We start from the raw sequence: 27,811 nt of genomic DNA on the forward strand, positions 1-27,811 counted from the left end.
CCATTCAAGTTATTTAATGCTGGACATATCTGCAGTCTTGTGGATAAATTTTATTCTTTTGGTTTTTCTGAACAAGAAAGGATCCAACTAGAATATGAATTCAAACATTATGAGTTTGATGTGCTTAAAGATGACCACTTTCAGAATTTGTCCACTATTAGTGAATTGTGTCAAAAGTTGGTTGAGACTCGCAACAGTTTATCCTTTACCTGATAGATTGTTGCGACTTTTTGACTCTTCTTGTGTCAACGGCAACCACTAAACGTGTCTTTTCAGCTATGAAATTAATAAAAACAAGGTTACACAAGAAGATGAAAGATGATTTTCTCATTGATTACGTAATTGCTTACTTTGAAAAGGAAATAGCTGAAAAATTTGAGTGCCCCTAATTTTTTGGTCAAGAAGAGACTTCTCTTTGGTTCTCAGTTATGATAACTTTCCTACTACTTTTTGAGAGGATGCGTTGTTGTTTCTTTCTAATTTATGCTACTTTTTGTTGTTTAGTTTACGCATATATGATGGTTAGTATCTCTTGTACTTAATCTAATCATTTATTCTACTTATAAAATATAGTAGTTAAACATTATTATTTTTTTGCACACTATGAATATGTGAACTTTTTAATTTTTTTTTAAATAAATCACACAATCCTAAATCTTGGCCGTGATATCAAAATCCTGACTCCGTCCCTGACTTAAGTTATATTTTAACAATATATCTTTTACATATATATATATATATATATATATAAAGATGAGTTGAATAAATATGGAGTGTCAGTGTACAATAGTTTCATATTGACAATCAATCATAGCATGTCACATAAAAAGAATAATAATTTTCACTTTAAACTTTAATAAAAAAAAAATTTGTGATGTGGTGAATCTAGTTAGGTTATTGTATAAACAAAATTTACCCCCCGACAGTGTCACATTTAATTCTATAAACATTTTAAAATTCACACATATTTTTGACGTAATAATTTTTTGAACAATGTTTTTGGTAAAAATGCATGGATCTGAGCCCAGCAACTTGAACAAAAAGCCCAGGGAACACTAACCTGGTGCAAAATCTCATAACAAAATAAAGAACTCATAAACACTGAACGCAAACCGGTTTACCATGAAATGAAATGAGAAAAGAAACAAACTCAGATTTCGACTCCGTGCTGATCAATCTCAAACCCTAACTCTCAACAACGATGAATCGTTTCATCTCTTTCATTTTCTGTGGCCGTGGATCCTCCCTGATCTCACCCAAACCCTCGCTTGCATGTCGTCCCTTCTCGCCGGTGCTCCAAAACGATGGTAACCTTCGAATCTCTCTCAAGTAAATTTACAATTTAGGCATTGATTTTGTGTTGCTTTAGTTCCTGCAAGTTTTCATGTGCACAAAAATAGGGTCCTGAAATTTGTCAATTTGTTAACAAGTTCATTCCTTCAGGATTGAAGTTGCAGAAATGAAATTTTTTTAGGGGCTCATATTGTATATTTACCATATAACATTTACTGATGGCCTCTTGATGGTAATGGTAGTGATAAATGGCATCATCACCTATTTTTTAGTAGTGGCGAAAGAAGTAAACTTCACGTTCTTCGCATTCCCCTTTTTTGAGTATATGATACTGGATTCTGAGATTTTCCTGTTAAATGCTGAATGTGTTACTGAACTTAGATTTGATAATCTTCATGCTGGGTTCTGTGAAATCTCATTAATCTTCTCTGGGTAAAGTTGATTGAAGTTCGAGGGAAATTCTTTCTGCATATATAGATAAGGAATGATATGTGTTGCAAAACAAATGGAATATTGAAATGATTCTTAGTGATGATTTGATTCAGATGGATCAATACACATACATACACACAGTTTTCCATTCTGTGAAGAAACTAAATTTGACATCTATGGCTGTATTTGCAAAACCCTTTTTCCAATCTTATGATAGGCTTTGGAGGAGATAATCGAGCTATTAGCATTGATGGTGATGATCTTGAATTCTACATGTATGATTTCAGAAAGTTTACCTTGTTGATGACTTACATTGATTTTTGTAAGCCTGCATTTCAATGATTTGTAATATTTATTTGGGTGTTAAATTAATTACTGATTTCATTTCTGATTTGTAGAGTGATTAATGCAGTAGTAGTGGGTTGCTTGTTTTGTGTATTTGGTATTCCTGAATTGTATGTGTTTTGTCCTAAACTTATTTGAGATAGATTGATGTTACTGTTAGCTACAATCTACATATATGTTATCATCAAACTAGAATCCTAAATGGTTGAAATCAAGAAAACAGAAAAGTAGTGGCAGCAGTAGTATTGGGTACCTTGAATCAAAATCTGAATTTTGATATTAAAGTTTTAGTTTTTTCCCCGGATCATCTCAACAATCTTATGAGGGTTCTTATTCAATCTTTTGAAATTGCAGGACATGTTAGGGGATTTTCAAGCGCAAATTGGGGTTTCAATGGGAGGAATCCTGGTGAGAATGTGAATGCAAATGCAAGGGCCGATCCAGATTTTATCCGGGATAGTGAGAATAGAAACTTCAGAAGTGAGAATAATGTTCCAGGTTTTATGCGGGATAGGGAGAATATAAACTCCAGAAGTGAAAATATCGTTCCAGGTTTTATGCGGGATAGAGAGAATATAAACTCCAGAAGTGAGAATAATGTTCCAGGTTTTATGCGGGATAGGGAGAATATAAACTCCAGAAGTGAAAATATCGTTCCAGGTTTTATGCGGGATAGAGAGAATATAAACTCCAGAAGTGAGAATAATGTTCCAGGTTTTATGCAGGATAGAGGGAATATGAACCCCAGAAGTGAGAATAATGCCGGGGGTGACAGGAATTTTAGGCATATGGACTTTGTAAGAGGAATTATAGATGAAGATGGCAGGGATCGGGGTCATCTATCCTCTCCATATCATTATGAGCAGGATGCTGATTTTGTTCATATAAAGATGTTGCGTAACAATACCTTTGTGACTGTAACTGATTCTAAGGGAAATATAAAGCTCAGTGGCTCTGCTGGCTCCTTGAAAGATATGAAATCAGGGCAAAAGCTTTCTAGGTATGCTGCTGAAGCAACTGCAGAAGTTGTTGGCCGAAGGGCAAGGGGCTTGGGGTTGAAATCTGTTGTCATGAAAGTGAATGGGTATACTCACTTTAGGAGAAAAAGACAAGCAATACTGAGTTGGAGAGAGGGATTTACCGATTCTAAAGCGGATAAAAATCCGATTGTGTTCGTTGAAGATACCACCCGACGCGCCCATAATGGCTGCAGGCTCCCAAAGAAACGACGTATTTAGTTATTGTTGCTGGGATGGTTGAAAAAACTCTAGTTGACTTGGATGTAGACAGTTTAGGTGCAGTTTTGGCACATGCAGATTTTCTTGTTAAAGCACCTTTCATGAATATTTCAATTCCTGTTTGTAGATTGTCTGTTTGCCTGTCCTTTTGTTACATTTTGTACAACTAGGAAGGTTGAATAACATGAAGTTTTTTGTAGTAATACTTACTGAAGAGCTATTCTTAGTTGAATGACATGAGGCTCATCAGTTGATCTGGTGTAACTGCCTCGAGCTGTTTCTTTTTTATATGTTGCTGTTACATTTTGGTGTATTACAATTATTGTGTTTCTCGTTGCACCCATCTTTTTCTCAAGTATTAGTAAATTAAAAGAGAATAAACAATTATCAGCTTTCATGTGCAAAGAAGCAGCAGGAACATTCAGATTTATATAGCTAGCTTATTGCCATTAAACCTAAACTTTACCTCTAGAGTTCAAAACTCATACGGGTTTGCAAACCATGAAATATAAGGGTAGCACATTATCCCAATATCCTTAGAATTTCTAAGCACCAAAATTCTGACACGAAGTCTAAATTCAAACAAGTATTTGCTGTGTGATACAAGTGTATCTGTCAGTAAGCGTGTTAGTTCGAAATCCGAAATGCTAAGATCAGAATATGATGTGATATTTTTGTCTTTACAGGTCAAAATATTAGATGAAAATTAGGTGGTGAGAATTTAGCTGATTCAAAATTTGACTGGTCAGGTGGTGGATATTTTTTGAAAACCAAAAATTTGGTGTCCATGCGATTTGAAAAATTGGGACTGATTCTTTGAGATGTGGTTGCAATGCTTTGAAATTTTGTTCAATGTCCAGGGATGTGTTACATACAGGTGTTGCATAAAAGGGGTTAGATAAATTTTGTTCTAATAATAAGATTATAAGAGTGTTGACTTTACATATAGGCTGCTAGGTTATAGAATGAACCTTTAAGCTGCTCATAGGTATAGTGCTAAAAGTACACATGCGGAACAGTATAAGGACAGAAATTATTGTCAAGTAAACAAAAGTAACTATCAAGTTTATCAATCATAGCTAGCTGCCTTCGAACTGTAGAGCATGTAAATTCCAAACTCAAAGGGACATAAGAAAATGTAACCATCTCCTAAATCCTGAATCAGGATCCATCATGGAAAAATAAAGACAGGAATTCAAGAAGGCTATGTTTGGATATTCGTTATCATAAGAGCAAACGGATGTTGTAAAAAGTGAATTGTTCACATTACACTCAATTTGTATCCAAACATGCACCAAGTCTCGTCCACAAAAAGCATGGATTGCAAATTTTATTTCTTAAATATCACAAGCTAAAATCATCACAATTTTATTTTTTCAAAAGAAGAGGTCCAACATTATCCCCAGTGGCTTTGTTGTGCTTTACATGGCTTCCATCACAAAGTGGAAAAGTCCCTGATCTCCAACATCTGCATCCAAGTACCCAGAAAGATCAGATTTTTGGAATTTGAACATGAAAACAACATCAAACACAAACTACAGACAGAAAATTGAAGACTTTCCACTTAACAGTAGATTTCCTAGACAAGCTTTATTTTGAAACCTTAACTTTCAATCACATCAGAAAAGTTTTTGTTGTTGTTGTTGTTGTTGCCATAACCTTGCTACTGTAACAAGGCTTCCTATGGAGATTGTATATTTATGCATGTGAGCCTTGAACTTAAGCATGTTTTTTCTTTGAAATATAAACATGGTTTGTAATAGGATTTTGATCTTCAATGAATCTAGAACGATAGAATATCACAAAAACCACAAAACTTAGCAAGCGGCCCTTTCTTAAGCTGCATTTTATTTGTAACCCTTGTATGGAGTATGGTATTCTCTTCCATTTAGGTTCACAAGAATAAAATAGAGGGGCAGTTATACAGATCTTCCAGGAAGAGAGTTAAGTTGATATTAAATGTGATAGTAGTGAACAGGACCATCTAACTAAATAAAGATTAGCACAATATTTAGAGATTCAACAGACACAATAGGTTGCCGTAACTGTTTTAGCAAACCATACAACTTTTCTTACCATCCAAATATAATAGATAATTTTTTTAGACTATCTATTTAATGACATATAATGACATAAATTTAGTATTGAGAATGTGTATAAATTATCAAACTCCATTCTGTAGCAAAATGCCAGTTTCCATCTGGTAATATGACCCAACTCCCAAGTTCAATAATGGAGTAATATGTTTCTTTTAGCTTCCATAATCTAAATAATAAAGAGTGACTCGGTGCATGTTTGGAAAAAAAATTGAAAGACGCGTGTTTGGAAATTCTTGTACAATTGATTCTAAAACCAAAATCAATTATGGAGAGAAGCTTCTGTGAGTAGCTTCTGAATGTCAAAATTGATTTGAAGAAAAGAGAAATTGATCCAAACACACTATTCAGTGAAACAACTACAATAAGTACTACTTTCTCATGGCACTTCAGTTCAGAATATTTCCAGTTGCCAGCTGGGCTAAATATCTAATGATCCATAGGGATTATGGATATCATACACCATAACACTGTGCTCAGATACTCTTGGATTTAAAGCATGGAAAGTATTGGTTATAAATCTGACATATCCTAATCTAAGCAGCACATTAATACTGTGTTTAAGGACAGACTGCGGAAAGCATGTTCCTTATCATGTCATGTTTAACCAATCATTATCCAACCACCAGTTCCCTACCCAATATGTTTCCTTTTACCAATGAAAGATGAATATTCAGTTTTTTTACTCAACTATTAGATGAATCTAGCGAGTCAAAGAATACTTAAACATGTGCTATTGACAATGTCATATCTTAAGAACTTGAAAAACAAGATTTTATGAACAAGTCAAATGAAAATAACATTCAAAACCTACCTTATATCAAAAGCATATGAAAGAAACTTCCCTTCAGTATCCAGTTCTTTATTTAGAATCTAACATGCAAAATAACAACAGTGCTTTCTGGCATCTTATCCTGTATCAGTTTCCTAATTTCTTAAGAAGAGATTTGCTCTCTTTTTCATGTTAACCCTATACAATACTATATTTTCACATGCATACGCATTCGACTAACTAAATTTAACCAAGACACGGGTAATTTGTGCTAAAAGAGCTGAACACATATAAGAAGGCATTTGATGTCATGTAACATGATAATATCATTATGAACATAACAAATGATATTCTTTGGAAAGTTGTTTGGTGAAGGACATCTGCTACCACTGCCAAAAGCAGATACTAATTATATTTATACTGTGATATGAAATGTATAGTCCTTGCACTGTAGCATGAAAGAAACCGGAATCATTCCCCCAATATTCATCCAACTTGTTAAGAAACAAACTACAGCTTCCCCAACAAACTGTTTTTTCTTCTTATTAATATTGTCAAATTACTACATTACTCCAATAACATTGTGCATCCACCATCCTATTCTTGATGAAATTGAAAACAAGACAGGAACCCTTATAAAACAATCACAGTTCTTTTTCTTCTTTTTTCGCCTTAAAAGTTTCTAGTCCAGTTCCTGCAAACAAAGATCTCTCTTCTCCCCCCCCCCCCCCCTCCCATGTTGGTTCCTAAAGACAATTTATAAATAAAAAAACATCAGTAAATAAGCTGCAATAAGTTTGGATTAAGAGCTTATTGAAGCTAGAAAATGCACTAAATAAGCTTCAATAAGCGCTCTTTGGTTTGCATCCAAACGGGTAGCAAATAGACACACATTATCCCAATATATTTCTTTCCCTGAACCAAAGCAAGCAGAAAGCCTTTTATTCAAACAAATTAAACTGGAATTATCCCAGTTTTGTTTCATTTCATATCAGTGACCAAACAGAGCACAATTTCAAACCACTAAAAACATGTCAATTTATCCACTAACATCACAAAAATTAAGCCTTACACAACACAAACAGGGACCAAAATAACACAATTAACCAGAAACAAAGAGCTTCACAAACCTGCAATAAGCAGTGAGGGGCTTGGCAAGTTCAGTGATCACAACAGAGTCAACCACTTTCGCTTCAGTCTTCCTGATATCTGGGTTTATGCCAACACCCTCTGCTTCTGCTTTCACCAGCACCACACGCCTTGGTTTCCTGCAATCAACACCACCACTGAAGGAACTAGGGTTGAAATGGGTAGCTGTAATTCCCCTTTTCAATGGGGTTATGCCATGGCAGAAACCTGCACCAACGTGGCTCAGAACAGATTCCATTGAAATAAGGTTTCTTTGTCTCTGTGTGTGTATGTTGTTCTACAGTGACCAAGATCGAGAGAACCGGGTGGATGAGAAATGATAACACAGGAGGATTATATTGAGAGTGTGTTCCTCAACTTGTGGCTACCACACTCCACTTTGTATGGAGACAAATTCACACGTCATTATTGCTCCACTTTACTTCTTTTTTTCTGGTGGAAAAATATTGAATAATTAGGCTACCAAAATTGATTGTTTGAATTCCAAAGTCAGATTGTTGGGAACCTACCTTGTTCATTGAGAGATACATTTTGGCTTTCACCACGTCTGAGTTGAATAAGATTGCACATACTTGTGGTTAAAACAAAAAAAAAACTAGTTTAGGGGATGGTTAACTCGGTATATGTCTTATTTGAGTAAGATTTCGAATTTGAGTTTTGTGTGTGAAAAAATAAATATTTTTGGTTGAGTCTCCTGTGGAGACGATGGAATAAGAAAAAAAAATTATTGCTGCTACTATGTAACATGTTTAAAGATAAATTGTATCTTTGAATACTGATCTAAAAAAATGTTTCTATCTAATAGGGAGAAGAGACGAAGAGAAATCGTTAGGAGTAACTTTGGTGAGGAGAAGTAATTTTTGAAAAATTATAGATGAATGTGTTCAGGTGTAGGAGTATCAAACTTTAATGAGGGGGACTTTGATTAAGGCTCATTTCCATAGAAAGGTAGGGTCTCCTTCATCTCATATCCCGTACAACAATGGCGGGTACTAGATGTGGCTACTTGTGAATAACACTTAAGTTAACAAGGTCGTGAGAGAGTAAAGATTAGGATAGAAAGAAAACTTAATTGCACTTTTGGTTCCCAACTTACATCGTTTGCGCGGGACTGATCCCCAACAAAAATAAATTGCACTTCGAGTCCCTAACGAAAGCCTCCGTTTGCAGTTTGGGTTTTCCGTCCAAATTTCATTAGAAAACTAATGTTTCTCTCTCACATGGCTCCTCACTTATGACATGGCACCCAGATTGGAGAGATAAAATTTACATGAACCTAGCATGTGCAACTCACATGATTCTTATCATCTTCAACATACTTTTCTTCCTTGAGTCGCGAAATAGAAATCATAGAGAAGGGGGATTTTGGCGTTCTGCACGACTAGTGTAAGGGTGAAGAAATTCTGCGAGGCAGAAGGGAAGAAGAAGGGGGTTTGAACCGCAAACAAGCTTGGGTTGGAAACATATCGATGGAGGCAGCAAAATGTCATCTTCATCTTCTGCATATGAGTCGAGGAGGAGGTCGAAGAAAATGTGTGATTTAGTTATTTTGGAGTTGAATCTCCACTTGTTACATCATGGATTGGAGTCAACCCTAGTAGAAAGTTTTATGGGTATGGACTGTTTGAGGTACCCATTTTAGTCATTTCCTTACTCTGTAGGGTGTAAACTATGTTGTACTCTATTTTTTTTTGAAATTTTTACTTTTTTTTCCAGGTAGATGGCAAGAGATGTTGCAAGTTATTTCTATGGTATGATGATGAGGTTAGTGCTAGGGTGAAGAAGGTTATTGCTGGACTAAGAAGGAAAATCAAAGAGATGAGGAAGAAAGAGATATTATTGATTTTCTGTTTGTCCATTTCCATTGTTTTGGTCATTTTGTTGTTGATCGGTTATGTAACAAAGTAGGGGAATTCCTCATTAGGATTTTGTTTATGACAATTCCTTATTGTTGTTTATCATATCGTAATGTGATCATTGTGTTGGTTGTACTAATGAAAAAATAGATGGATTCTTAAAAAGTGAATGAAATTAGAGTGTATCAAATTGCATCCAAGAATGAAATTGCATTGCAAATTATAGCCCCTAAGGGATAGAAACGTCTAAAATAACTAGTGAATGAAATTGCAGCCATGGAGGAAAATAACATTTAAAAAGACAAGCATTGCATTAATTATAACCCCCTAAAGGTGATCAACATCCACAACAGATAAAATTGCAATTATCTGTCATCATCTCAAATAAGTAGTGACTCATATGTCTTGACCCTTAATTGGAAACAAAAATTGGTCATAACTATAAAAAAAAAGCATTCATCCAAAAGTGGCTCATAAGCTCAAATATCCTATTACATCATAACTATGTCCAATGTTCCTCTTCTTCATTCTATTCCCGATTGACTGAGATTGTGGTGTTTGACTCTGGGTTTGTGTAAACAATACTTCAGGGTTGTCCTGAAATGTTTCAAAATAAACATAACATGAATTGAAGACCGTCAAATAAATATGTTAGCTAAATAGATAGATCAACAAGGAGCATCAAAATAAACATAACGTGAATTATTAGATATTACCATAATCATTGATCCTTAATGCTTATAATTACGAAAAATATCTTTAATTAGGCTAGTGCAGTAGGCCTACAATATTACTCTTTGAAATAGTTTCCCCTTGCCCGAGTGTCTGAGAGACTGAGACGTGTGGATGTTTGGGCTTCCAAGTTTCGAGATAGCCTATTCGATCTGAAGCGATTAAGATGGCCGCGTCTTCTGAGGTTGGACGAGGCTCGGTATACTTATGACTAGATATTATACCCGTGCGTTGCACGGGTTTGCTTACAATATTTTATAACATTATATAAAAAATATTATAATTTAATTGAATAAAAATTATAATATTTTTTTATTATAAATATAAAAAATTGTGTTAAGACATTTCAATAAATATTATTATAGTTCTTTTTGTATAAATAATTAATATTATTCAAATTTAATTATTAGCATAGAAATAATGTTAACCATTAAAATTTTTATTTATCTAATAATATGAAAAGTTATTAAGTTAATATGAAATATTTAAATTACGTAAAAATTGTTAAGTAATAAGTGTTTAATGTCATGGAATAAGTTTTAATATCATTTTTTATACTTTTTACCTGGAAATTCATTTGCTAGACATTTCAAGACCAAGAAGAATAAATTAATTTTAACATTTTGAATTATAATAAGTGATAACTTAAATAGTCTTTTGACAAAAAATTTCCTAAAATATTATCTTGTGAATTTAATTCTTTTCAACTTATTTGGTTTGCAAATATTTTCTCACAACCGATAGCCATGAGACTAATCCTCTGAGGCTCTACGATCGCGTTAAGTGGATAGACATGCCTCTCACAACAAACATTTATTTAACTTTGGTCATTATTATTTTTCTTTATTATATACTTCCCCGAGTAATTTTTACTAATATATCATATATAAAAAAATAGTTAAACACCAACACTAACTCATCCTAACACAATCCCTAATTTTAAAACTATTTTATCTAAATTATTTGCTAATAAATATTATTTTCTTATTGAATTTAATTTTTAATATTTGTGATATACAAAATTCAAGTAAATTTTATGCTTATGAATGTTGTTATTTAATATAAGTGGTTGAATAGTTTTTGACAATATAATTTTTTTTCAATTTTAATTTTATTATTGTTTAATATATTTATAACAATTTTTTTTTTGATGCTTTTAATACATTGCAACACTTGAGTTTTGCTTATGTATTTAATGCTAAAACTCAAGTGTGCTTTACATATATATATATAGATAGATAGATATAGATTTAAGGCAAGCGTGATAGCTTTGAGGGTAAATGTCCAGGATTGACATTGCCAATTTGGTTTGACCGAAAGCATATGTCTTTTAGAATGGACATATCGACAAAGGTCATTAGGATGAGAAGAGTTGTGTGTAGTGATGTCGGTGCTTGGATTGTTGGCTATTCGAGATTTTTAGGTGTGTCTGAGAGATCCTTGAGACATGGTTGCTCGCAGTTTCGCATGAATTACGTCTTTGTTGGGATTTGAGGTTTCGTCAAGTAATGGTGCTTACTTATTCGACTTTGGTGCTTGATGTTCTCCAGGGAGTTATCCAAAGTTTCATCAGTATGCTTCCATTCTTAGCCCTATTTTATAGCATTTAAAGGAAGGGTTAGGTAGCGTTTGGTAGACAGGTGGGAAGGGAACAGAACAGGACATATGGGTTCCGTTCTGTGTTTGTCATGTTTTTAAGATGGAACGGAACGGGACAAAAGGCTCCAGGAACGGGACACTTTGGTTCCCTGGAAAAAGGTGGAACGGAAGGGAACGGAAGGGAACGGAACGGAACACTCTCTTAAAACTTTTGCAAGTTCAAAACTACCCCTAATTTATATTTGAAATTTTATATATCTAAACAGTTTAAAATCACTTATAAAATTGAAAGCACTTATTATATTTGTAGACAAAGTGAAATGAAAATCTATTTTTTCAAAAAAATCACTTAAAATAAAATCAATTATTTTTTCAAAAGTAAAATCACTTTTTGTAAGCAATGATAAACGAGTCAATTAAAGTGCGTTTGATTCAACTTATTTTGAAAAATCACTTTTTAATCAAAAGATCACTTATTAATCAAAAGATCACTTATTAATCAAAAAATCACTTTTAAAATTAAAAATCAATTTTTTAATCAAAATATCACTTTTTGTGTTTGTTTCAGGTGAAGCTGAAAACAGATTATTTGAAACAGTTATTTTAGCTTATCATGAAAATCTGATAGATGAGAGGAGATAAAAAAAGTGATTTTAATTAGAGTTGTCAAACACGAATCAACTTAATTAAAATAAAATCAATTATTTTTCCAAAAGTAAAATCAGTTTTTGTAACAAATGATAAACGAGCCAATTAGATTGCGTTTGATTCAACTTATTTTGAAAAAAATTACTTTTTAATCAAAAAATCACTTTTTTGTGTTTGTTTCAGCTGAAGCTGAAAACAGATTATTTGAAACAGTTACTTTATCTTATAATGAAAATCTATGATGATAGATGAGAGGAGATAAAAAAAGTGATTTTAATTGGAGTAGTCAAACACGAATCAACTTATGCTTTTCTCAAAATCTCTTAAAAAAAATTATAGTTAAAAATCAATATTTTTTAATCTAAACAAACACACTTAAAATAGCTTAAATAGATAATTAGGTTTCTGCTTTTTTCAATAGTATACTGAAACAACTTAAACAATATATAAGTGATTATTTTAAAGAAATAAGTGATTATTTCATGAAGTAAGCAATAACAAACGATTTCTATGCAAAATGTTCAATTGAGTTCAATTTGTTTTCCTCAATCAAATATTATACATGCAGTGTTATATATGTAATTAAAATCATTGTTCTGTTCTATTGACTTGGAGTTACCAAACATAACACACATAACATCATTGTCCTGTTCCATCCTGTTCTGTCCCGTTCCGTTCTGTTCTGTCCTGTCCCGTTCCGTCACCAAACGCTACCTTAGACTATTTTACTGCACTACACTCTTTAAGAGGGAAATGCAAATATGCGATGACTGATTTTTTTAGGAATATACACCCTCCGGTCACATATATAAGCAAAAAAGACATTTTAGGTTCATTCATTTAATTAATGTATCTAGTTAATTAAATGAATGAACCTAAAATGTCTTTTTTGCTTATATATGTGACCGGAGGGTGTACATTAAAAAAATACTCAACCCACAAAAAAATTATAAAATAAAATATATTGTAAAGAATATACTGTTTTTTTAGTTAAAGAATATACTGTTTTTTAAAATTCCATGCTACTTGTTGTTTCTCCTGAACCAACTAGAATATTCCAATTTGAATAGGACTGTCGCTATTGGACACAGGGATGGCAATTTCCACCTGTATATGGGGATCCCCGTGGGGACTGCCCCGTTTGGGGCCCCGATCCTAGGGAATTTTTCCCTGTGGGGGTGGGGATAGGGACAAAAATCCCCCCGAAACAAATTTGGGGATGGGGATCACCCTCCGCGCCCCGCGGGGACCCCGCCCCGTATATATATGTAAAAAATTAATAATACATTTAGTAATCAAAGTCAAGTAGGTAATAAAAAATATAAAGTATCATAGCCAATTATATAGAGTTCAAAAAAAAAATATTTTGGATTGAATGTTGAAATAATACTTTTTTTCGGAGTTGACTTTTGAGATATTTTGGATGATAGACTTCACATTTTTTTGGATTGAATGTTGAATTTTATATGTCAATTTTCTTATTTGTAGACTTAATGTTATGAATTTTGATCAATGTTATTTGAACTTCAATATACATTTTCATGGAATTTGACATGTTCTATTCTCATCCGTGGTTTCTATACATTTGTGGTCCAGGAAGAAATTTGTGTATTTTTTATTATTTAATTTAGTTTTATTATATTTTTAATGATGTGTTAATGGTCCCCATGGGGACCCGTGGCGAGGTGGGGATTGGGGATGAGGTGAAAATTTATCCCGCCGTGAGAAATGGGGATGGGGACGGGGACAAAAGAGAGATGCGGGGACGGGGATGGGGGCCACTCCCCGCCCCGCGCTGGTGCCATCCCTATTGGACATGTCAATTTTTATTTTGAGTCATTTGTGGTTATAATAATTAAACCACTTATATAAATTTCATCTTTTCAAAAGCAAAAAGCATAACGTTGGTTGTACCACCAAACAATCAATGCCATAGAAATTGAAAATTTGTCCAAAAATGAAAAAGAAAGAGTCATAAGTCATAACTACCTAATAAATATTATATTATAAACGCATACTTTTCTTCATTCCTACTGAACTTCGGAAATTGGAAAAGGAAAACTACCAAAATAATTTTTTTTTATGGTAAGTAGTTGTTTTTTTTTTTTTTAACTAAGTAGTTGTTGAATTAGAGAAGAGGTAAACAGCCCAACTTCCAACCCGTTCAAAGTTTATACGTCACATTAGGTTCAAATTAATTTAGCACACATAAACATAAAATAATACTGTACTAACAATAATAATAATAGTGGTAATAATGTTTTTTACGGCAATAATGTTAAAAGATATTAAATTTAATGATTAAAACATATTAATAGTAATAATTTATAATAATTTCAAAAATATAATTATGCAAAATAAAAATAATTTCACTCTAATAACTATAGTGATGCTTACATTTACGTCAAAAAAAAGATGATTACATTCAAATAGTTTTTGTTACAAACTAAAATTGGTATATATCCATCATTTTATGTATATTATCATATATATAATATTATAATCATGTTTTCCGATGAAGAAAAAAAATATATATACACCCTCCGGTCGGTCACATATATAAGTAAAAAAGACATTTTAGATTCATTCATTTAATGAATATATCTATATATTATTAATGACTAAATACATTAATTAAATGAATGAACATAAAATGTCTTTTTTGTTTATATATGTGACCGGAGGGTCTATATATATATAATCATACATCTCACTAGCTTCGGTTTGACCAAAACATATATTTTTTCTGAATTAACGTATGATCCAAAGTCTTTGGAATGATAAGAGTTGTATGCATTCATATGGTACTTAGATTGTTGGCTGGATTTTTATATATTTTTTTATAAGCAATGAAATATATTGAAATAAAATACAAGGGGTACTTCAACCCATTACAAAAGATAATAGGTAAGAAAGAAAACCAAGTGTAACAACTTATAAAATATAAACACTAATGAACCTCCAACTTGAGGAAAACCCACCACCCACCACCTCCTTAGAGAAAGACTATATAAATTATGTCTCATTAAAAGCATGGTTGCTTTCGGTTTTGCATGGATTTTAAGTGGCGTTATACATTGTAAATATTGTTTATTATCCTCCTTCTTCCCAACATCACGCATTTCTGTTGTCGACGACCACTACTCACCTCACGGTGGATGGCAGCTGGAACCGAGAGGTCTCGTGGATGAGATGCAATACTTTTGTGATGGATGCGACACATTTGTGGATGTCTGGGTCTTGGAGAGCCACGGTGCAGGATCGACGTTCATGACAGAGCTCCTTGCTGTTGAGCATGGTTTACAACTTAACTGAGATCTTGGGCTTCGACAGATAGTTTTTTGTACATACTATAAGGATGTCATTGATGTTCTTCAGACCTCCACCGCTTTTGATCATTTATGGACGCGTGATGTTGTCCGCGGAGTTAGAGCTATGCTTGGCTCGAATTGAAGGGTGACGTTTCATCATATTTCTCGAGAGAGAAATACTACAGTGGACTCATTAGCTCGCCAAGCTTCGAGAGAAGCCGCTCCACGATGCGTTTGGCAGCAACACCCCTCACATTTAGTTACTTTGTCGGTTCAAGATGCTTTAACTCGGTCTTGTTTTTCTTTCCGTTTGTAAAAAAATTAATAAATATTGGGTCCCGTTTCCCAACGCAAAAAGCAAAATGTGGATAACAAAAAGAATTTTCATCCCTATTTTTCAAAAAAAAAAAAACTTTTTTCATCCCCAAGGAATCATATACTCAATTACTCATATACCATTTCCAAATGCTGAAAATCCCTCCATAATATTAATATTATAAATGAAATACAATGCAAACTAACTAGAAGAGGCGCCACCATCACCATCTCCATCACCATCACCACTAGCATCTCAAATTCACAAACAAAACCGTTTCCTTCCGATTTGGTTCCCTCTCCCTTTCCATTTCATTTCTCCATGTTTTCCCCAATCTGAGCCAAACCGAACAAGAAACTCGACAAACAACAACCATGATGGCGAAGAACAATTGGGGTATGTTTGGATTCTGGGTCTGCGTCCTCTCCTTCTTGATCTGCGCCGGCGTTGGTTCTCCGGCCAGATCCGACAAGGAAACCCGTGAGAGATTCTACGGCGTTATGGTGAATTCCACTGCGCCTGAATCCAATGACACCTTCGCTAAGATGTTCGATCGCGTTCTCGAGAAGGAGTTTTCAGAAAATGACCAGCCTGAAGGTTTTTGCATTCTGCTCTTTATTTTCTGTTTTTGGCTTGATGGGGTTGTTAAAATTTGGAACTTTTTGTTGTTTGCGGGAAAATAGCTTGATGGGGTAGTTAAAGTTTGGGACTTTTTGTTGTTTCGCGGGAAAATTGCTTTGTGGGTTAGTTCAGCTGGAGTGAAGGTTCTGTTGAATTGAATATGCAGTAGAAAATGATGCATTTGAAGTTTGGTTGTATTTGTTTTGGTGTGAACGGGTGTGTGTTTGCGTAGAAGAAAATATGGTGGACATGAGACCCTTCTAGGTAGCTTTTTGGTGAGTTGGAAAGATGTTTTGGTTGAAGCAGTTTTAGACTTAGAACATCTAATGGAAGAGGTTAGTGAGCACGTGCAATGGAGATTGGCTTGTGGGTAGACTTAATAGTTCTTACTTCTTATTCTGCTTATGGATAGTGGAGTTCTAGGGTGGTAAGATTCTCTTAGTGGTACTTGGGCTACTAATTGCATCTAGATCTGGTGGATCTATGGCAATGTTTGGAGCTGAATATTACTGCACCAAGTTTGTGAGATTAGTAATGGTTCATGGTATTAGGGACTTGCTATAATTGTTGAAAGACATGTTTGAGGTTAAATTCGTGTTGAGAGGTGCGCAAGAAATTGCACTCACCCCCTCACTGCCTAATGTTTGATGTCACACAGGGCTTATGAAGCAATGTGTTTTTAATTAATAAAGGTAGTTTGGCTATGTTAAGATGTATTGGTCATGAATGTGTTAATACTGGTATGGCGGATGTGATCTGTCGTTTATCCTTACGATCTTTCCTGATGTATTACTGGTTGGTCATGGCTATTACATTTTAACAGGCTGTGTTTTGAATTTGGATATTGTCATGGATGATTTGTGAGTATATTAGTCTTAATGTTACTCTTCTGTACTTTCGATTGTTACCTAATTTATTCTCAGAGTTTGCTTTTGAGATGAAACACTAGATTCAGTTGCCAATGTTCAAAATGTGAAACATGACGCTTGTTGATTTGTTTTTATTAGTCTGGCTGGTATTGTCATTGATATTTTCTATCTTTAACAGGATCCGATAAAAGCAGCTTCAATAGCAGTGTAGCTGATCAGCAGGTAGACCTGCTACTTTGGTTTTCAATAGTAGTCTTGAAGTGGATTATTTTAACTGAAAACAAGCTGTCAATTTCAATTGATACATGAAAAGTGAAATGAGTCCATGTTTGGGATCTGTTTGTTTTTGCCCTCAAATATTGATCTATCAGTTTAATTGTCTTATTCACTTCGATTGAAGAGTGACTGATTATTGCTTTTCATTCTATTTTCTCTTCCTCTAGTATTTAGATGTGTTCATAGCTCCAATAGTAAATTGTGAGTTATGTTTTTTTCTTGAGGTAGCCCTCAAACATTTTCATATTGTGCTACTAATAACACCTACTTCATGCCTTCTTTCAGTTGAAATTATATTGTTATGGTAGTTAAAGAGGAAAAGAGAGAAAAAGCAATATCCAAAATAATAAGATTATATTGGTATGGTATATGCTTGATGATAGTATACAAAATACTAAACCAGTGGTTATTTTTATTCAATAATTAGGTTGAGGCTGGTGCAGTAGGATACTAGGATTGTAGTACTAAAGTATTAGGCAGCCGAAATGCACTATTACAAATTATATTAACTTATTACCCTGATTAAAATAGGTAAACATATAATGAAAGATCATGAAAATAAGAATCAACTCCTCATTGCTTCCTAATTAGATCATTTAGATGACTAATTGATTCCATAATATGTTTAAAATGTTCTTACGTAATCTAAACTCTAAAGTAGTCTTCAATATATTCTGAGCATGAGCATTCTAACATTTTTCCCATAGTTGAGTGGCTCTCTGAGGAAAGATTATTCCCACCATTTTTCTAATGTAAAGATGATTTTTGACATTATTGATGTGCCCAAAATTTCGAAGGAAGAATAGAAAATTTAGTATACTCTAGATTGATAAGTTCAAAATGCACAATCTAAAGAACACCAGTTGAATTCGCACTTTCTAGAAAGAGAAGAAAATTGATGAAACCTCACGTTTACTCAACTAACAGAGAAAAAGAAAAGAATTTCAGAGAATAAAATGCCTATCAGCCACCAAGCTGTAGGTCCCAAGCCCCAGGCCATTTCTCGCTTCAGTTTTCTTCCCGCCCCTCTATGCTGTCCTGCCTGTCTTTATCCATGATAGATGAAACTGTCTACATTTTCTCCACTTTCTGCATAACCGCCTCCTCTCCTTGTTGCTTGCCACGTATCCCTTTTTTCTTTCCAGTGTAGACTCTCCAAACCCTTGGGCCATTGTCCTGACCCAATAACTGATCCCACTGGTCTTGGGCTCTATCAAAAAACAAGAGTGATAAGAACTCTGTTTAATTTCCACTAAGCTAGAGAGCTCACTTCATTCAAGTAATATGAAATGTGAGTGCATCCTCTCTTTTAAATGGACTTGCCAATAAGTTGGGCAATCACTACTTCACTAGTTGTGAGACCATTAATGGGCATGGGGAGCTCAACTTACAATAAAACAACATTAGCACTTTAAAATTAAATGACGTGCTCCCATGACTCTACTCAAGTTGCTATGAAATAACATTAAAAAAACGTGCTGCAAATGAGTCAGCTTATCAAGCCTTTAGTTTTCCTTCCAAACTGCTTTAGTTTCAGCCTAAATAAGTAACATATACAGAGGTGAGCATTCTAAACCATTTCTCTTCATAACTCAGTAGTGTAAGTGTAAGTAACCCAGCTGAAATTCATGTTCTCCTTCATAGAAGCCAAAGACTCCATCTATTTATCTCTTGAATATGTGATTGGGCCAATTGAAGAAATGGATTTAGCTTACCATTCTTGGTCAGAATCCGCAATCTCATCAATTCTGGTCTTCTTTTGCAGGCTACATTGGAGACTGTAGCTAAAATTACTCATGACAAAGCAAAGAGAAATGATACGCATGAGGGAAAGTATGTTCATATGTTTCTGGATATAGTTTCTCAGTTGCTTGATACTTGGATGTAACTTTGTTCATATGCCTTGTAATTTATATCCTTTTTGAATTATTATTTTCCACAGTAGCACAAAGTCGTTTCAGTTTCAAGATGTGTTCTCCCTGGAAAATGAAGATTCTGATGATGTGACAACTTTGATTGACAGCAAGGTGTGCTAGAAAGTGTTATGAAGTCTTCTGGGTTATTCTCCACTATGATGTTAAATATTTTATTTTCATATTTGAACCTGCTCACTTGTTTATGCTATCGCATGGCAGGACAATGTCTTTGTGATGTCAAACAAGAAATCCAAATATCCTGTGCTTCAAGTGGATTTAAGGTTGATATCTATTTTGGCTTTTACTTTTGTAGTTACTATTCAGTGAATTATTTTGTCATCTTGGCTGACTAATTGAAGCAGTTATGTTAAGAAATTGCTTTAAACATGGACAAAATGCTATGTTTCTGGGCTAATTTCTCTTGTTCACGATTCTATATTGCTGGTTTTGGATTGTATTATTTTGACGTTAGGTTAGTTTGTGTTAGGAATCAACAAGTAGGTTTAGGAGATATAATTATGAAAACGACAAACCAACCGTCTTGTACCCTTTTTAATTTGGAAAAAAAATAAAAGGATTTAGATTTTTCCTTATTTGGTCTTGGAGGTTTGTGTGCTTAAAATGGAGAGTGGGGCAAGATGATGGGGTTCGAGCAAGTATTTTTGCTGAATTTATGATATTATTAGATGTTGATGTCTGTGTTGTGTAATTTTGAAATTTGTTTGTGTCGCTTCTGTCTGTTTTATTTATTTTCTACCATGAGTTAATCTACAATTTTGTCGGTGCACATTTATGCAGGCTAATATCAGATTTAGTGGTCGTCATAGTTTCTGCAGCCATTGGTGGAATCGTCTTTTCCTGTTTGGGGCAACCGGTCTGTAATTGCTACTATTCCTCATTGTGACATTTGATGATTTTCGAATTTAAATCCTTACTATATTGAGCGATCTCTTTGCGAGTGATCTATGCTGAGTATTGGATTACATCTGTTTTTTTTATACATATTGTAGGTTATTGTGGGCTATCTTCTTGCAGGCTCCCTTATTGGACCAGGGGGTTTGAAATTCATCAGTGAAATGGTACAGGTATGTTGTTCTGAGCGACTCACCTTAATTTTTGGATGAAGTAAGCTGTGGTCAATTTTTTGATTGCCTAATCTCATCTTCTCTATACAAATTTGTCGCCTCTCTTATTGGGGTGGTTAAACACTACTCTATATATGATTTACAATCTTGAGTGTCTTGAAATGTAGATTCCTCCATAGTCCATGAGTGTCAGGTGTGATGATGATTATCATGATTCTTCGCTGCCATTAAATGTTCTCCATCCACCATCTCTCAAAGTTCTATAGAAATTGAGTTGTCTTACTAATCATAATTCTCCTCTTCCATTTTATCTTATAGTATGACCAAGTATGGAACTGATATATTTTATAGGACAGTGGAGGAATTATTTTGTACATGGGTTAAGGATAGGATTTTAAGATGGAGGAAGGTTAGGAATTGAGGTGTATTTAAGTAATTTTAATAAGGTCGGCTATTTGGAGGCAATACTGGAATGAGATGATTATTAAGAGCCTGACTGGTGGTTATTGGAACATGTGCAGAGCTATTGAAATTGATTTAGTGGTTTGGTAAATTCCAGGCCCGATTCTGGCACAAACAAAGATAATCTATGGAGTTAGGGTACTTTAAACATTCCTTCAGCTTCTAGTGACGTTAATATGATCGATACATCAGTAGTAGAGTATATAAAACAAATTTTGATAGTCCATGATGCCTGCTCGTTCCATGGAAGAATCAATGAAAGGATAATATTTCCATTGTCTTTTTAACCTTGATGTACGATTCATATGTTGTCACTCATTTTGCACTGGATAACCATTTCTTTATCATTTTTATTCAGGTTGAGACTGTTGCACAATTTGGAGTTGTATTTCTTCTCTTTGCTTTAGGGCTGGAGTTTTCCTTGGCGAAGGTTTGCGATTCATGTCTTGCAAAAATGTTTTTCACTGTGTCACAAATTTTCATGCATAAGCTTGAACCTTGCTAAATATCAAATCATATGAATAGATTGAATGGATTCACTTGGGCTTTTGATTTGTGGCTGTAGTTTAATAGAACTTTTCTTTCCATTTTCTGAGGAGAACCTGTTTGGAATTTTTTATTCATGCAGTTAAAAGCTGTGGGGCCTGTTGCTGTTCTTGGAGGTCTGCTTCAAATTTTATTATTCATGTTTCTTTGTGGCATTCTTTCCATGGTATGGTGCTGGCTGTATCTAATATGGTCTTCAATAGAATTAAGGAGCTACAATTATGTTATAATGGGTGCTAAACATTGTTGGCCATTTGATTTATAGTTATTTGGAGCCAAGTTATCTGAGGGTGTTTTTGTTGGTTCATTTCTGTCAATGTCATCAACAGCAGTGGTATGTTTTTAAACCATTTCCAGAAACTTACAATCTGCATTTTTATTAATGGTTCTTAATAGATTCTAAGAATTATAAGCTACTTTCACGGTTTGACAGGTGATAAAGTTTTTGGTGGAGCGGAATAGTAATAATGCTCTTCATGTTCAAGTGACTATTGGGACTCTTATTTTTCAGGTATCTTGTTCAGTTATAAATGTTAAACTTATTAACTTCTCATAAAGCAACACTAAAGCTTGATTCAACTTGTTGGTCATTCTTTCTTCGACCACTTTTTATATCAGGATTGTGCTGTGGGTTTACTATTTGCTTTGCTTCCAGTTTTGGGTGGTAACAGTGGTCTTTTACAAGGAATTGTTTCAATGGGAAAACTGTAAGTTTATCCATCTGGACTTTTTTTCTCTTTTTTAATCGTATGACGTATCCCTTTTAATGATAAATAACAATTTGTTCAGTTGATGCAAATCAATTGAATCTTGTAATTTTGCCATATACATGTTCAATTTTCTGCATTCATATATGCTGAACCACCATAATTTATGGGTACACTGCTTGCAATTTACTATACAAACCCTAAAGTTTTCATTCAAATTAACTTCAGTATGCTAATTCTAAAATCTTAAAATTTAGAAACACTGCACACGATGTTTTTTATGCCTAAATCACATGAATCTTACCAAAAGATTAGATTTGTCTTCCAAACTGAACAAAGCGTACATGTGGTAGAGACTGTAATTTGTAGGTAAACTGTGACTCTATTCTGTGCGCTCACATGAGAGAGCACTGGGAAATGTGATGGATCATATTGTTGGATTTTTGGTGAAGAGAACAACCACAAGTATGCATATGGCTTCTATGTTGCCAGTTTTTATCAAGTGGAGGTTTCCATGGGCCTATGTTGTCAATCTCAGATCTCGGTGTGTAGTCGCCGGCCCCAAAAAATATTACTAAATCAATAGCAGGATGGTCGAGATAGTGAATTTTTGTCTATATTTTGTGTAATTTATACCATATATATATATACATACTAAATCAATGGTAAATATTGCTTGAAATTCATAACATATTCATACTTTCGTAGTGGCAAACTAGCAATAAAAAGTCAATAGGTCTTGGGAGAGCAAGGGCGAAGAGAGTAGGGGACGTGAGGAGAGGGTCGAACTCTTTCCATCTAGGGTTTTTAAAACTGCCTGTAAAAAGCACTCCCAACGTTTAAAATTGGAGGACAATTTTGAAAATGTCGGACCCTTCCTTGTCGTGCGGGAAAATCTGGGAAATGGGCCGAGACGATGAAACGGGATGGGATGGTGAGCACTGTCCCAGTGCCTGGTATGGGACTCTGGGAGCCTGCTGGGATTGACAACTTAACTATGGGCTTTAGGGTTTTTTTGGGGGTAAATCATAGTTTATCCAAAATTGAACTTATTTGTCATTGGGATAGGTTCTTACTGTTTTCAACTTCAGGTTGCTAGTGTTGTCGTTGTATCTCACTGCTACATCTATATTGTCTTGGTCGTTTGTTCCTCGCTTTCTCAAATTGATGATGCGGCTCTCATCTCAGGTTAGGGTAAAACATATTTGTTTGACTTATTACACTCTCTAGCACTATAGCAGTTCATGAGTTAATTTTTCTTCATCTTCACTCTCCAGACAAATGAGCTTTATCAGCTAGCTGCCGTTGCTTTCTGCTTGTTATCTGCGTGGGTAAGAAAAACCAATCCTGCTATTTTAGAAAACGATTTAGAACCAAATGGTCTTGGGTAACATCAGCCTTATCTGTAGTTTATTGGAGCTTACAATTAGTAGTGATGGCAAAAGCGAAAAGCCAACCCCTAAACGTAATTTGGAAATCTCTTTCCAGTGCAGTGATAAGCTTGGCCTTAGTCTTGAGCTGGGTTCATTTATGGCTGGTGTTATGGTTTCTACAACAGACTTTGCTCAACATACTCTGGACCAGGTAACATTCGTGGTTTATGACTTCAACTTGTATCAGTCTTATTTGCGTACATACAGTACTTTCCTTAATGCTATCTGAATTCTGAAGTTTTAACTCACTTCTTTGGATCACTAAGGGCACACTTCACTGAAGTTCATATTTTACTGTCTCTTGTCTTGCTTTTTATGTGATATTGTTTAATTATTATTGTTATTTTTTCAAATAATCTTGGGTTACAACAAAATAGTTTATTCTGTGTGTATTGTTAGATGGAAGCTGGTCATGCTCTACTTGTAAAACTTGATTCATTATACAGCTTCTCTATTGGAATTGATGTAGTATTCTGCCCATAGGCCCCCTGGCTGCTTTAAGAGAGTTGCTATCTCAAATATGTAGTCAGATTAGGCAACCTATTCATTGTTTATTTTCCTTTTACCCTTCTGTGTATATATTTTTCTTGTTTTGAAAGATTGCTTATCATCTCTTAGTTGGTTTGTTTCCTTTTTAAATAAATTATTTCCCCATAAATAATGTAGAATTATGTGTTTAGAATAATTTAGTGCATATAAAATACTGGATTATGAACTACGTTTCAGTAGTCATAACTCGTAAGATTAGATGGAGTCTGATAGATACCCGCATAGGAACACATAGGAAGTTAGTTAGCAGCTTTGTTAGTTGAATTCTTTTAGTATTTCAATTAGAGTATTATCAGCTTAAGGAGTTAGTTAGTATGGAGAGGATATTATAAATAAGTGGGTTATTGAGAGTGTTAGGCATCTTCTGGGATCATTTAGGAAATTGGGACTTGGGAGAGAGTAGAGCCTCTCGAATGCTCTACAACTTTGTACATCCTCTCTAATTCCCAAATAGGAATTAGGGTTCATATTCCATAATATCACAGTTTCTATCTTCTTCTTGGCTGGGTTCTATCGGAGTCACACCTAATGAAGTGCATTTATGTTCACATATTGCAGGTGGAACCAATTCGTAACCTGTTTGCAGCTCTCTTCCTCTCAAGTATTGGTATGCTTATACATGTCCACTTCCTTTGGAACCATGTGGATATCTTGCTGGCAGCTGTTATTCTGGTTATAGTTGTTAAGACTACTGTTGCTACTATAGTTACAAAGGCCTTTGGGTACAGCATTAAGACAGCACTTATTGTAAGTTAACTTATCAGCTTGTTAGATGATATATATTAGTTAAGTAGACATCACATTTTTAACACTGAATAATCTCCACGTCAACTTAGGTTGGTATCTCACTTGCTCAAATTGGAGAATTTGCTTTTGTTCTCCTGAGTCGCGCTTCAAATCTTCATCTTGTTGAGGTTTTTGCTTTCTCTCACCTTCTGCTTAAATTTTGTAATTACTGTTTGGTTTTGTCTGGCCACCTTCTCTTAGAAATTGATACATCTGATCTTGAGCATTTATTCTTTTCTAGCTTACCAATATACAAAAATGTGTGGGCATTGCAATCTCATTTGAATTAGTAGAGAATTTTTAGTAATGCAAATGTCCTGAGGGATGTCCCATATATCTAAGTTTTAGGTCAAAAGTCAATATGTGGTGGCAAGTTTGCTAGTGTGGTCCCTTGCCAAGTGCCCAAGTCCATGAAAGGAGATCTCCCCAGTGTTCTGAACTGTCCCAAAAATTTCATTGGTCAATGAGGGCATTCAACAACCACCAAGACATGATTCATTTTTATTTTATTTACTAAGTGGATAATGCAAGGAACAACTGCATAGAGAGGGTTTGTCTTCTAGGTCTGCAAAATAATGGATTCCATACGGGAAAGAGGGGAGGGGTAAGCTATCCATTTTGTCACATTTATGATTTCTGAAAATATGCGGTAGGAACTAGGAAGATGGTTGATCAAAGACCCTAAGAAATGAAATATCACGTTATTTCTGGTGCATTGGATGAATCACTTATAACTGAAATAATTTCTTATGGGCCTGAATATTTAAGTGAAAGATGCTCACAAGTTTCACTGTTGGTGATCTAGTGGCACTTAAAGAGTTAAAGTTCCTTGCCTTTCCATTCTTCTAGCATATGCATTGTCATTGAAGAGTTTTGTTTGCATATTCTTTGCAATTCCTTTTCTCAGTGATTTTTGGTTATTTATGTAAACTTTCCATTTTCTCTCTCTTTCTCTCTACCTCTCTTGCTGACCTCTGATTACAATATTTTAGGGGAAGATGTATCTTCTTCTTCTGGGAACAACGGCTCTTAGTCTGGTACGTTTCTTTTAGAGGCTGCTCCATTCTATGCTTCATTTTGTTTAACCATGAAAGATGTTTTGCAGGTTACAACGCCGCTTTTGTTTAAATTGATACCTGCTTTCATGAATCTGGGTGTTCTCATGCACTGGTTCCCCGCTGAAAGTAGTACACCAAATGAGGTCTCTCATATTTTCACTTGTGATTCGATTGCTTTTACTCACAAATAACTATTTATCACTTTGTCATTCAAAGTAGGCTGCACTTTTTTAGGGGTTATGAATATGATATGATTGCAAATCATATAGAACTTTCTTGGGGGTAAAGATTGCATGTTTTATGGTACATTTTGTTAATTACAATTCACATCACTAGCTTGAAGGGTTGAACTCCTTCATCATCTGCTTCATAATTATTGTAAATTAATCTGGGGTGACATTTTTTACTGGATATTTCCTGCCATTGCTTCTTTGCGTTTAAATCTTATATTGAGGCGTAAATATTTAATCTATCTTCTTCGGGCAAGGCTTTGGGTCTTCTTGTAAATATATTCATGCTGACCTATATTGCATTTACTTCAAAGATAGACATTCTTTACTTATAACTGCTGGCACATTCCAACTTTATTTTTTACTCTCTTGGCTTCCCCTAAGTTGATTGCAATATTCCTTTACATGTATAATCTTTATTTTGTATTGAATTGAGTATTGGAAAACCAAGGATGGTCTTCTCCTGCCAAAAATCATGAATATATAGCAACATAACATGTCTTTTACTTTTAACAGGGGAAAGCTTTGATGATCGAGGCAAGCAGAATATTGTGACTTTCCAAGTTTATAAAAAAAAAAGTTTATATGACATCAAATAGTATATTGGAGGCAATTATCTACTTTTTGGTACCTAGTGAAATCAGGATTTGTTTCTGTTGCAAGTTCCATGGTGAGCTTCAGAAGAATTAGTCAGCATAGTCTCTTCCACTGAAAGTCAATGGAAGATCTCATGTACATAGGCATTTGATTTTTATATTCTTTTAGCAATGTATATAGGAAATGACATGCCAGTCTTGTTGATCATGCTGATCTAATCTGATCATGACATACCCTGGTTAGCCTATATTTGCTGCTATAAAGTTGCTAAAGTCGAAATGATTGACAAAATTTATAGAAGAATTCACTCGTGTAACTTTTTGTATGAAGATTCTCCCAACAACATTGTTCTGTAACACATGTAAGGACAACATTTGAATGAAGATCTTGATGAATAAACTGCATGTTAACCAGCACTTTAAATATTAGTCAAGTGTGCAGATGTTTTGAACACCAAAATGATCGTCGAATTATTCAAGGGATTGATTTACACAAAATGTCTGTTTGTATGTAGACCTCAATACTCCTACACTATACAATATACATAATGCAAAACAGATATTTTTTTTTCCCATCATGCTCAATGGCGTAGCGTAATCTATATAGCCGACCTCACTTAGTGAGATAAGACTTTTATTGTTGTTGTAGTTGTGTATCATTCCTCATAACTATCTATTTTGTTGATGATTTTTGTTAGATCTAGTAGGAATTGAACTATAATAACAATAAAAGCTATTTGATGGTTATGACGTATAGAATAATTTGCTTTGATTAGATATAATTTATATAATAATAACTTTCAATATATTTATTGAGAATATTTTGAATTTGTATTTGATTAGAAAGCTTAGAAACTTTAAATTACTTGCATTAAATATTATTTATCATG

The 27,811-nt window shown here is 34.3% G+C and overlaps 3 protein-coding genes across 3 annotated transcripts; 2 read left to right on the forward strand and 1 right to left on the reverse strand.

Moving 5' to 3' along the window:
* Nucleotides 1–1,091: 1,091 nt before the first annotated feature.
* Nucleotides 1,092–3,596, forward strand: LOC130738437 (uncharacterized). The gene is made up of 2 exons (XM_057590412.1): nucleotides 1,092–1,307; nucleotides 2,425–3,596. Exons 1-2 carry the CDS (start codon nucleotides 1,202–1,204, stop codon nucleotides 3,306–3,308), a joined length of 990 nt encoding a protein of 329 aa, XP_057446395.1. The 5' UTR covers nucleotides 1,092–1,201; the 3' UTR covers nucleotides 3,309–3,596.
* A 906-nt stretch (nucleotides 3,597–4,502) lies between these two features.
* LOC130738438 (CDGSH iron-sulfur domain-containing protein NEET) lies at nucleotides 4,503–7,699 on the reverse strand. Its single transcript, XM_057590413.1, has 2 exons — nucleotides 7,307–7,699; nucleotides 4,503–4,776 (listed from the first exon to the last, which is right to left on the reverse strand). The coding sequence occupies exons 1-2, from the start codon at nucleotides 7,561–7,563 to the stop codon at nucleotides 4,677–4,679; spliced, it is 357 nt and encodes a 118-aa protein (XP_057446396.1). The 5' UTR covers nucleotides 7,564–7,699; the 3' UTR covers nucleotides 4,503–4,676.
* An 8,272-nt stretch (nucleotides 7,700–15,971) lies between these two features.
* LOC130738440 (K(+) efflux antiporter 5) lies at nucleotides 15,972–27,321 on the forward strand. The gene is made up of 20 exons (XM_057590415.1): nucleotides 15,972–16,384; nucleotides 17,456–17,499; nucleotides 19,319–19,386; nucleotides 19,496–19,580; nucleotides 19,689–19,750; nucleotides 20,268–20,343; nucleotides 20,480–20,554; nucleotides 21,375–21,446; nucleotides 21,645–21,728; nucleotides 21,828–21,896; nucleotides 21,996–22,073; nucleotides 22,181–22,269; nucleotides 23,361–23,457; nucleotides 23,547–23,600; nucleotides 23,758–23,853; nucleotides 24,810–24,998; nucleotides 25,088–25,165; nucleotides 26,030–26,074; nucleotides 26,143–26,238; nucleotides 26,842–27,321. Exons 1-20 carry the CDS (start codon nucleotides 16,162–16,164, stop codon nucleotides 26,878–26,880), a joined length of 1,719 nt encoding a protein of 572 aa, XP_057446398.1. The 5' UTR covers nucleotides 15,972–16,161; the 3' UTR covers nucleotides 26,881–27,321.
* Nucleotides 27,322–27,811: the final 490 nt, after the last annotated feature.

Source organism: Lotus japonicus, chromosome 2 (assembly GCF_012489685.1).
Source record: "Lotus japonicus ecotype B-129 chromosome 2, LjGifu_v1.2".
Classification (NCBI taxonomy): Eukaryota; Viridiplantae; Streptophyta; class Magnoliopsida; order Fabales; family Fabaceae; genus Lotus; species Lotus japonicus.